General features: G+C 43.9%; 1 protein-coding gene across 1 annotated transcript; it reads left to right on the top strand.

Moving 5' to 3' along the window:
- The first annotated feature begins 6,655 nt into the window (after positions 1-6,655).
- Positions 6,656-8,469, top strand: LOC115551378 (C-type lectin domain family 4 member C). The gene has a single exon (XM_030367090.1). The coding sequence runs from the start codon at positions 6,993-6,995 to the stop codon at positions 7,758-7,760; it is 768 nt and encodes a 255-aa protein (XP_030222950.1). The 5' UTR covers positions 6,656-6,992; the 3' UTR covers positions 7,761-8,469.
- Positions 8,470-12,780: the final 4,311 nt, after the last annotated feature.

The following is a 12,780-nucleotide window of genomic DNA, read 5'->3' as shown; positions in this document are numbered from 1 at the left end:
GGCCAGGTCTACACAAGGAGAGAGAGAGGAGAGGATAGTGGACATCTATGCTAGCCCAGAGAGCCTCAGAGATCATCAGCAGGACTCTGCAGGGACAGAGGAGTCCTCCAAGTCTCTGGGAACAGGAAGAAGTCAGCGGCCGGACGCTGTGAGCCCTCCTTGGTGTCCTATCAGGGCTGTGTAGGTGCTTCTGGGCCTGCTGTCTGTTGTCCTGCTGGCTGGACTGCTGGGGTTGGCCGTTAAATACAAGATCTACGTGAAAAACACTGTAAACATGGACAGAGATATGGAGCAACTTCTCCAAAGGCTAAAGAACGTAACAGAACAGAGAGACGCACTGCTTTGTCAACAGTGCTGTCTACAGTTTTGGGATAGGTTTGGTTGTAAATGCTACCGGTTATCCAGTGAGAAGGCATCCTGGAATAAGAGCAGAGAGTTCTGTGTTTCCCATGGAGCAGATCTGTTGGTTGTGGACAGTAAAGAGGAATTGGACTACATTACCAGCTACGGTGCGGACATCTGGCTCGGAGCAACAGCAGAGGCCGGTGAAGGGATGTGGAGATGGGTTGATGGGACCGTCCTGTCACTGGATAACCCCTCCTGGAGCAGTGGAGGACCTCATGGTGGTGAGGACCAGAAATGCCTCCAAATAGCTGACATCTGGGAGAATTCCCAATATAAATGGACGGATAAGAGCTATGAAGCCCTAAAGTCTGGGCTTTGTGAACAAAAGTTAACGCAATGATTGATGAAACATTTTTAATGCCAGTAGACATCGGCTGTCTTGTTTCATACTATTTGGGTTCTCTATTGAATGAGAGCTGTGATTTGCTGCAAGGTGTTCCTTAGAAGGAGATGACATGAAAACTTCACTGGTCACTGCAGAAGCTGTACACATAGATGCTCTTCTTGGTGCAAGAGGCTAAGGTTAGGAGGTAAAGTATGAAGGTATTATTGTAGCAAAAGTCTTTAGCACCTGTAACTGCAGATTTTGTTTTTTATTTTTCATGTGTACTCTAAAGTCACAAATGTGTAAAAGTCGTAAGTATTTTTTCTACCATTGTAAACACTAAATAGGGTCTACGAGTTCACAAGTCTGTGTTACAGGTGCACAAATGCTATCCTGTGATTCACAACTTCAAAGAGTCATGCATTTGACCCTTTTGCTACAATCATTGCAGCGCAGTTGGTGCAAAACAAATTCACACACCCGTTTCATAATCTGAGAACATTCACAAAAGTTTTGCATTTGTAAACCCAAATTTGAACTAATGCACCAGAAGTTGCACATCTGTGAAATATTTCCAATGAGCATTTTAATGAGCCAGCACAAGTCCATCGATACAACTGCTCGAATCTGCTGCTACGAATCTCAGCTGTTATTTTTCTTGCAGATACTTTTGCAACACGTCTATGGGGTACAAGTGCACCCCCTGCAGGCGAATTTCATTGGTTACTGCTTTAATTTTGTCCCGCTCAAGGATGCTTTGCCTCATATGGATACAAATAACTTTTGCTACACATGTACCACCTAGACGTGTTGCAAAACTACCTGCAAAAAACCCCCAACTGAGACTTGCAGGAGCAGATTCGAGCAGTTGTAACATTGACTTGTGCTCGCTCATTAAAATGCTGAATCAACATAGCGTTCTATATCACTTTATGTGTCAGGATTTTTTTCACAGATGTGCAACTTCTGATGCATTAGTTCACATTTGGGTTTACGAATGCACACATTTTGGGCATGTTCTCAGATTATGAAACACGGGCGTGCAAATGTGTTTTGCCCTAACAGCGCTGCAATGATTGTAGCAAAAGTGTCAATTGCATGACCCTTTCAAGTTGTTATGCACAGGATAGGATTTGTGCACCTGTAACACAGACTTGTGAACTTGTAGACCCTGTTTAGTGTTTACAATGGTAGAAAAAATATTTACGACTTCAAATGTACTGTTACACATTTGTGACTTTAGAGTACACATCCAAAATAAATATTTACGACTTCAAATTTGCTGTTACACATTTGTGACTTTAGTGTACCCTAAGTGATGCTGCAGACTTACCACTGTCTGACACCCAGTCGAAAGTAACATGGGGTTATAGACTTCCTGTTTGAAGTTGCCCCTTCGACATGCTGTCATACAAAATGCACAGAGAGACCAACAACTCACAGGGGAAGGACGATAAGATTAACTCTCTGAAAACACTCAAGACCAGAACATGGCTGAGGCAATTTACGCCAGACCCAACATGATGACCAAGGTCAGGTATACACGAGGAGAGAGAGAGGAGAGGATAGTGGACATCTACGCTAGCCCTGAGAGCCTCAGAGATCAACAGCAGCACTCTGTGGGGACAGAGGAGTCCTCCAAGTCTCTGGGAACAGGAAGAAGTCAGCAGCCGGACGCTGTGAGCCCTCCTTGGTGTCCTATCAGGGCTGTGGTGGTGCTTCTGGGCCTGCTGTCTGTTGTCCTGCTGGCTGGACTGCTGGGGTTGGCCGTTAAATACAAGACTGACATGAAGAACACTGTAAGCATGGATAGAGACATGGAGCAACTTCTCCAAAGGCTGAAGAATTTAACAGAACAGAGAGACGCACTGCTTTGTCAACAGTGCTGTCTACAGTTTTGGGAAAGGTTTGGTTGTAAATGTTACCGGATATCCAGTGAGAAGGCATCCTGGAATAAGAGCAGAGAGTTCTGTGTTTCCCATGGAGCAGATCTGTTGGTTGTGGACAGTAAAGAGGAATTGGACTACAATACCAGCTACGGTGCGGACATCTGGCTCGGAGCAACAGCAGAGGCCGGTGAAGGGATGTGGAGATGGGTTGATGGGACCGTCCTGTCACTGGATAACCCCTCCTGGAGCAGTGGAGGACCTCATGGTGGTGAGGACCAGAAATGCCTCCAAATAGCTGACATCTGGGAGAATTCCCAATATAAATGGACGGATAAGAGCTGTGAAGCGCTAAAGTCTGGACTTTGTGAACAAAAGTTAACACAATGATTGATGAAACATTTTTCTTCCTATTTTTACATCTTAATGCCAATATATATCGGCTGTCTTGTTTCATACTATTTGGGTTCTCTATTGAATGAGAGCTGTGATTTTCTGCAAGGTGTTCCTTAAAAGGAGATGACAGGAAAACTTCACTGGTCACTGCAGAAGCTGTACACGTAGATGCTCTTCTTGGTGCAAGAGGCTAAGGTTAGGAGGTAAAGTGTGAAGGTATTATTGTAGCAAAAGTCTTTAGCACCTGTAACTGCAGATTTCGTTTTTTATTTTTCATGTGTACTTTAAAGTCACAAATGTGTAAAAGTCCTAAATATTTTATCTACCATTTTAAACACTAAATAGGGTCTACGAGTTCACAAGTCCGTGTTACAGGTGCACAAATCCTATCCTGTTCATCACAACCTCAAAGAGTCATGCACTTGACACTTTTGCTACAATCATTGCAGCGCAGTTGGTGCAAAACACATTCACACACCCGTTTCATAATCTGAGAACATGCACAAAAGTTGTGCATTTGTAAACCCAAATTTGAACTAATGCACCTGAAGTTGCACATCTGTGAAATATTTCCAATGAGCATTTTAATGAGCCAGCACAAGTCCATCGATACAATCTGCTGCTACGAATCTCAGCTGTTATTTTTCTTGCGGATACTTTTGCAACACGTCTATGTGGTACAAGTTTAGCAAAAGTGATTCGTATCCGTATGAAGCAGTGCGTCCGTGGGCGGGACAAAATTGCAGCATTAACCAATGAAAGTCGCCGGCAAGGGGTTCATTTTTCCAAGCAAACTCTTACTTTCTGGAGTATTGAAAGTAGACAAGAAGGCATCTTACACGACGGAGTTGGGTATCTTACATTATGTTAAATTAAATTACTTAGCTTAACTGAATTCCCCCCAAAATATTGCATTAACACGCCGCAAGTGTCCTTCAATGCATTTAATGGTCTTTAATGGTTACTGCTTTAATTTTTTCCCGCTCACGGATGCTCTGCCTCATGGATACAAATCACTTTTGCTACACATGTACCACCTAGACGTGTTGCAAAACTACCTGCAAAAAACCCCCAGCTGAGACTTGCAGGAGCAGATTCGAGCAGTTGTAACATTGACTTGTGCTCGCTCATTAAAATGCTGAATCAACATAGCGTTCTATATCATTTTATGTGTGAGGAAATTTTTCCCATCAACCCAACGTCCTGTAACTGGATAACCCCTCCGGGAGCGGAGGGGAACCTAACGGTGGCAAATACGATAACTGCCTCCGATTAGAGAGGGGCGTGGGGCAGATCCAATATGTATGGACTCGATGGACAGATGACAAATGTTGGCCATATATGCGCGTGCTTTGTGAAATTAATTTAATAAAAGGATTTATAAAATATTTTTCTATGCCTATTTTGTACATATACCTCGTACCTAATTTACAACATTGTATTCAAAGTAGACGTATGAAAGAATATTAATACAGTAGTTAAATGTTAAATTGTATCTTGACTTTGGTACCATGTGGTTTTATCACTTTAAAAAACTTGTTTATAAATTGTCTGGTTGTTCTACGGTGTTCAGATAGAACAGGCCTTCCTGAATTAATAATGGTGAAATAAACAGGTAGGTCTGCGCTCGGACTGTTTTAGTGGCTCCAAGAGACGGAATTTACAAGCTGTACAAGCTTGACCCCTAGTGGTCAAACAAGACAATTAAATTCACTTTTGGAACACTTTTGAAGGTGCATATATATGCATTCACACACATACAGAGTCAATGTCTTCAAACTGAAACAAGTTATTGATAACACATTGATATCGAGGTATTTGATCACAAGCGAGGTTGGAGCCACTAATGCTAATTTTTAATCATATTTCAACACTGTTGTCAAGGTATTTACATGAGTGGCCCAATGAGACGAATACACAACCACATCATCGAGGTATGTAGCACAGTGTGGGACATCAGCTAAAGTGATATTCACCAAGCGCTGGGAAGTGGCAGGTGCATTCCGCATCCCAAACGCCATCACAGAGTAGGCTACTGCTGAAACTTGTCTGGAGTGAAAAATGCAGAGATCTCCGAAGCACGAGCAGTAAGTGGGACTTGCCAACATCCCTTTAACAGATCTAGCTTTGTCACGTACCGGGCAGACCCAATGGTGTCCACACAATCATCAAACACATGCTCAAATGGCTCGACTAACACGGGTATCGGACAGAGTAGCGGCTTGAATAACCTGGTTTGGTTTTCCGTTAGCTTCGGGACAGTCCAATACCTCTAACATAGGCAGCACTCTGCCTCCAGCAATATCATTGCCCATGATAATCTGAACGCCTTTTACCGGCAGGTTATGACGTACCCCGACTTTGAAAATTCCACTGACCAAATCAGATTTTAAATGTACCAGGTGCAAGGGGACTGGCACAAACCCCATCTCTATGCCCTGAACCAAAACACTGGAACCACAGAATGAATCACCTGACCATGGCACTACATCAGAGAGGATAAACGACTGGGCCGCCCCAGTGTCTCGGAGAATCGGAAGCTTTTGCTGGTCCTTTGGATCACCGGTCAGTGACACGAGACCACTCAAAATGAATGGTTTGTAGCTGGGGTCAGGAAGGTCAGAAACGCACACATTCGGCATAGCTGCCACAGAGCGAGAAACTGTACTTATCAATCCAACCCCCTTTGGTTGTTGAACGGGCGGTGGATGATTTCTCATACGAAGCTGACAGTCAGCAATTAAATGGTCAAGTTCCTGACAATAAAAACACTCCCGTTCCTCCCTAGAGAGTAAAGGAAGCGAAACTGACTTGCGAAACTGAGTGGTGGGAGAGGTAGAGAACACATGAGCGGGGTTGTAGGTCAGTACAAACTCGTCCGCTAATACAGCTGCCTGGGACAGTGACATCACTTTTTGCTCATTCAGGTATGTTACTATTCGTTCGGATATACTATTCTTAAATTCCTCCAGCAGGACTAATTCTCGAAGAGTGGAAAAATCTGTAGTTTTAGTGGCGGTGCAACACCGATCAAACAAGGTGGCCTTCTCTCGAGCACACTCCATGAAAGTACGATCAGGAGACTTTTTGCAACTCCTAAACTTTGGTCTATATGCCTCAGGCACTAACTCATACGCACGAAGAACAGTGGTTTTAACAATTTCGTAATCTAGACTGTCCTCCAACGAAATGGACGCCAACACCTCTTGAGCTTTACCACATAGTTTACACTGAAGCAAGAGGGGCCACACCTCCTTAGGCCATTGCATAGAAACTTTGATGCGTTCAAACACAACAAAATAAGAATCGGTTTCCGATTCCCGGAACTGCGGAACAAAAGCCATTTGTTTAGTCACATCCAATGTGTTGCACTGACTGGGAGAACAACAAAGCAGGGCACAACAGCAAACCAAGTGTTTAAGCGGGCTGTGATCTTGTTCCCTCGATTCAAGGGACCAAGAAGTAGATAGCTCCGTTCACTCCAATAGAATGGCCTCAGACCTACAGAGAATGAGAGGGGAGACACAGGAAAACAACCACACGCGTAACACTGTCCTTCTCAACAATCCCTGATCTCACTAAAAGGATAGCGGCACGAAATCAAGGGATATTTCGAATATATATTTTTTTTTAGATTAATCGCGAGTTAACTATGGCGTTAATGCGATTAATCGCGATTACATATTTTAATCGCTTGACAGCACTAATTTAAACATGTCTTCATGCACATTTTGATCGCTTTGAAGCAAGTAGAATAATCGGAACATAACTGAAATTACCCTAAGTCATGCTGCGGACGTTCCACTGACACACAGTGTCTCTATAAGCAGAAGTAGAAAGTAGCATGTGGTCAAAATGCTGTTTCATCAAAGTTGCTCTTAAGACTTTGACATGCTGTCATACAAAACACACAGAAGGGCCAAGCACTCATAGGGGTAAGAGGATAAGATATACACTCTGAAAACACTTTATACCAGAATATGGCTGAAGTGATTTACACCAGACCCAACGTGATTGCCAAGGGAAGGAACACACGAGGAGAGAGAGAGGAGAGGATAGTGGACATCGTGGTTTGTCCTGAGAGCCTCAGAGATCAACAGCAGGACTATGTGGGGACAGAGGAGTCCTCCAAGTCTCTGGGAACAGGAAGAAGTCAGCGGCCGGACGCTGTGATCGCTACCAAGTGTCAGATCTGGGCAGTGGTGGTGCTTCTGGGCCTGTTGTCTGTGGTAATGCTGGCCAGACTGATTGGGTTGGCAGTGCAACACAAGAAGACTGTGAGCATGGACAGAGACGTGGAGCAACTTCTCCAAAGGCTGAAGAACGTAACAGAACAGAGAGACTCAGTCAACAGTCAACAGTGCTGTCCAAGTGGTTGGGATAAGTTTGGTATGAAATGTTACCGGATTTCCAACGTGTTGGGATCCTGGAATAAGAGCAGGGAGTTCTGTTTTTCCCAAGGAGCAGATCTGGTGGTGGTGGACAGTAAAGAGAAAATGGACTTCATCAGCAGGTACGACTCGTACTTCTGGTTCGGAGCGACAGATGTGGCCGGTGAAGGGATGTGGAGATGGGTTGATGGGACCGTCCTGTCACTGGATAACCCCTCCTGGAGCAGAGGGGGACCTCAAGGTGGTGGGGACAGTAACTGCTTATTGAGGGCCTACGAGCTGAACCAATTCAAATGGACAGATGAGAGCTGTGATACCATAACAGTGGGGCTTTGTGAACAAAATGTAATAAAATGATTGATGAATACATTTCTTAATGGCAACATACATCAGCTGTTTTGTTTCATACTTGATGGGTTCCTTCATTCAATAAGAGCTGTGATTGGCTGCAAGTTGTTCCTTAAAGGGAGATGAGATGCACTGGTCACTGCAGGAGATGTACATAGCTGCTTTTTCAATGTATCCACTGTTGCTCTTGGTGTTAGAGGCTGAGGTTAGGAGGTAAAGGTTGGTTTTCAGCTGCTGCAAACCAGACTAGTTCTCTATCTAGGGCTGCCTTTGTCCCCTCAACGATGTGAAGATCACCATTTACAAAATGGAATTGTCATTTATAACATGTGTGTTCAAAGCAGATGTTTTAAACTAGATTATTTTTTTAATTTAATTAGTTTAGTTATTTGTTTCTTGTTGTAAAAATCCATCATGAAAAATGTTGTACCATCTTTTGAATTTTGATCCCACTCTTATCATTAACAAATTGTATATGAAACAATATTTGAAATCCTCTTATTCTTTTTATCTGTCGAAAATAAATATTTTAAGGTGCTGTGTTTGTTCTCTTCAAACAGAAACCAATTCCAACTCGTTTCTAAGAGGATATCAGTGTATAAACATGTTACACATCATTGATATTCAGGTATCTGATCACAATTGATGTTGGAGCGACTAATACAAATTTTATTTTCACATTTCAGCTTTATTGCAATAAATTACATTGTGTCCTAGAGCAAGTGTCTTCATTTTATCTCCTTAAGTGTTGCCTTCTTCTTAACACTTTGCAGCCAGCTCCAACATGTGGCTATCAAATGGAGGAAACAAATTACGGAACAAAATGACCAGAGTTTTTTAGAAATGATCGTTTTCTGTGATAAAAACTGCGTTTTCGTGTAAATGAGAGGCCAAACCGCGTGGAAATATCTGCGTTTTCCCTTCGTGTAAACGTGGCATCAGTCTCTGCAATGCCAGTTCATGTTACTGAGGTTTTTGAGTTCTTCATCAACGCCTTTATGTTAAATCTCCCCGAGTTCTCGTCTGCTTTTAGGTCCTATCTCTTTTGTTCCTGCAGCAAAACCTGGTTGTGATGGTTCTTTCTTGTCAACTCCGTTCCTCAAACATCCACCAGCTCCAGGATAGAGTCAGGCCAGTTTAAACATTAGTTGAACTGAATTTTTGCATTGCATATTAACTCACTTAATTTGGATATTAACCAATTTTTTGAATTTTTAGAACAAAATTTGAATAGGGCTCTGGAAAATGTTTGCATTTCAAAAATGTACCTATGTATATTGGGTCCATTAGATGGAGGGACAATGAACCTCACTGTTATGACGCTAAGTGATGCAGTGCACGTACCACTGACAGAGTCTCTAAGCAGAAGTGGAAAGTAACTTCCACTTTTTTATCAAAGTGGTGCTATGACCTTGACATGACACAGGGGTAGGGCGATAAGATCAACTCTCTGAAAACAGTTTAGAGGAGAACATGGTTGAGATGATTCACACCAGACATACTTACATGATGACCGAGGACAGGAATACAAAAGGAGTGTGAGAGGAGAGGATAGTGGACATAATGGTTAGTCCCGATAGCCTCAGAGATCAACAAAAGGGGACAGAGGAGTCCTCCAAGTCTCAGAACAGGAAGAAGTCCTAGGTGTCCGATCAGGGCTGTGGTGGTGCTTCTGGGCCTGTTGTCTGTTGTTCTGCTGGATGAACTGCTTGGGTTAAATACAAGACGGTCGTGGAGAAGACTGTAAGCATGGACAGAGACATGGAGCAACTTCTCCAAAGGCTGAACAATTTAACAGAACCAAGAGACTCACTGCTTTGTCAACAATGCTGTCCATATGGTTGGGATAAGTTTGGTTGTAAATGTTACTTGTCTTCCAACACGTGGCTATCCTGGAATGAGAGCAGGGAGTTCTGTTTCACACAGAGAAGATCTGGTGGTTGTGGAAAGTAAAGAGGAGATGGACTTCATTAGCAGGTACAATTCGTACTTCTGGCTCGGAGCAACAGTTGAGGCCGCTCATGGGACATGGAGATGGGTTGATGGGACCGTCCTCTCACTGGAAAACCCCTCCTGGAGTGGAGGGGGACCTGATGGAGGTGATGACAAGAACTGCTTAAGGATGGCCTTGGAATTAGCTGAACCTATTTTTATGGGAAGATGAGAGCTGTGAAGCCAGAAATGGAGAGATTTGTGTGCAAAATTTAATGAAAATATTGAAAACATTTATTTGGACCTTTTCTGTACATGTGCCTCTTCACTTGATGCAAAAATACATTCGCTGCTTTGTTTCAAACTAGTTGGGTTCCTTCATTCGGTAAGAGCTGTGATTGGCTGCAAGTTGTTTCTTAAAAGGAGATGAGATGCCCTGGTCACTGGTGGAGATGAAAACGTTGTACATAGATGCTGTTCTTGATACTAATTGTAAAAAAAATGCAATGTTTCCACAGTTTCTCTTGGTCCTAGAGGCTGAGGTTAGGAGGTAAAGAGTCAGACATTTCATTAACTGGTTTTCAGCTGCTGCAAACCACACTAGTTCTCTATCTAGGGCTGCCTTCGTGCCCCCAGGGGTGTGAAGATCACTCTTCAGGAAATGGAATTGTCATTTATAACAGATGTGTTACAAGCAGATGTTTTCAACTACATTCAATTTTATATTGAATTAGCTTAGTTTTTCACTTCTTTTTGGGGCAAAATCCATCACGAAAAATGTTGTACCATCTTTTGAATGTTGCCCCCACTCTTAACCTAGTTCTTTGTCAAATCATCAATAAATTGTATTTGAAACAATCATTTTAAATCCTCTAATCCTTTTTATTCAACTAAATTGGCAATATTTTAAGGTGCGGTGTTTGTGCTGTTCAAAGAGAAGCAAGTTCCTCCTCATTCCTAAGTTAATTGGATATCAGTGTATAAAAATGGTAACACATCATTGATATCCAGATATCAATGATGTGATACTTGATCACAAACGATGTTGAGGCGAACAAGCCACTTTCTTCATCTTCACATTTTCATCTGTATTGCAATAAACTACATTGTGTCCTTGAGCAAGTGTCTTCATGTTATCTCCTGAAGTGTTGCCTCCTTCTGAACACTTTGCAGCCAGCTCCAACATGTGGCTATCAAATGGAGGAAACAAATACGGAACAAAATAACCACATCCTGAGAGACATGAAAAAGAAGACGATTTTTGTAGAGTGACATAAACAAATGTCATTGTTTGACTGACATAAGGTCCATGGACCTCAGAGCCCCCAGGTCCATTGGTAAAGTCCATTGGTTCTGCTCACAGACACCCGTCATCTCGAGGACCTTCTCCTCATCGTCTGACTCTGTTATTTATGTCATTTGGTTCCCATTCTCCATCTTTTCACCACATGTCCTGGTCCTTCTCCCCGCACTCACAGATCCTGCCACTTCCATCTGCAATCACTTCCTTCCCCTCACCTGAGCTTCCTCTTCAGTCCTCCCACCTGCATCTCATTCCCTCATCAGTCTCTCCCTGTATGACCGGTTCACCTCCTTTGTTCCCTTATCGGTTTGTTGTATTCGTCATGTCTCTTTCTCCTTGTTGCTCTCTTGTGATTAGTCCCTGATATGCCAGTTAATGTAACTGAGGTTTTTGAGTTCTTAGTTAAAAGACCCTTATGAAGGAGCGGGACACCACCTTCAGGTCTGGAGATGTGGTACATTACAGCGCTGCCAGAACCTGCCTGAAGAGAGGCATCAGGGAGGCCAAGGCAGCATACAAGAGGAAGATTGAGGACCACTTCAGCAGCAACAACTCACAGCAGGTGTGGGTCCAACGCATCACAAAGTACAAGTCCAGCAACCTCACCGTAACCAACAGTGATGCCTCGCTATCTGAGGAACTAAACTGCTTCTTTGCCCGCTTCGAGGCTGAGACACTGGAGGTGGCCCCATCACATCCACCAGCCCCCAGCAACGACATATTCACGGTGCAGGCACATGAGGTTAGGCGCACACTACGGGCAGTGAATCCTAGGAAAGCTGCTGGACCGGATGGTGTGACGGGGAGAGTGCTGAGAGACTGCGCTGACCAACTGGCTGATGTCTCCACTGATATATTCAACCAGTCCCTGTCCCAGTGCAAGATCCCACCCAGCCTGAAGTCCTCCACAATCATTCCTCTACCAAAAAAGACTACTGTCAGCAGCCTCAACGACTACCGGCCGGTGGCCCTTACACCAGTCATCATGAAGTGTTTCGAGAAACTAGTCCGGAGCCACATCACAACAAGCCTGCCAACCACTTCTGACCCCCACCAGTTTGCATACAGAGCAAAACAGGTCTACAGAGGACACCATAGCCACCGCGCTCCACACCACGCTGCAACACGTGGAACATCAGGGGAGCTACGCCAGGCTGCTCTTCATAGACTTCAGCTCTGCTTTCAATACCATCATACCAAAACAGACTTCTCACCAAACTAATGGACTTGGGTCTTTCACAACCAATCTGTTATTGGATCAAAGACTTTCTGACAGAGCGCTCCCAGAGAGTTAGAGTAGGTGCCCATCTTTCCTCTGCACTTAGCATCAGCACCGGCTCCCCACAGGGCTGCGTGCTGAGCCCCCTACTCTACATTCTCTACACCAATGACTGCATCCCCAGCCACCCCAGCAATACCATCATTAAGTTTGCGGATGATACAACAGTGGTGGGGCTTATCTCCGGTGGGGATGAGACTGCATATAGGTAGGAGGTCCAAAGACTGTCTATGGTGTGCGGAGAACAACCTCATCCTCAACACCTCAAAGACCAAAGAGCTGATCATTGATTATAGGAGGAATAAGCCACATTCAGCCCATCTATATGAACGGGGAGAGCGTGGAGAGAGTCTCGGACTTCAGGTTCCTGGGCATACACATTCAGCAGGACCTGACCTGGACAATAAACACCAAGACGCTTATGAAAAAGGATCCTCAGGAAGAACAATCTTCAGGAGAAAATGCTGATGACCTTTTATCGTTGCACCATTGAGACTGTCCTAAGCTATGGCATC

This window comes from Gadus morhua, chromosome 1, assembly GCF_902167405.1.
Source record: "Gadus morhua chromosome 1, gadMor3.0, whole genome shotgun sequence".
In the NCBI taxonomy this organism is placed as follows: domain Eukaryota; kingdom Metazoa; phylum Chordata; class Actinopteri; order Gadiformes; family Gadidae; genus Gadus; species Gadus morhua.
This window is presented reverse-complemented; position numbering and strand designations above follow the sequence as displayed.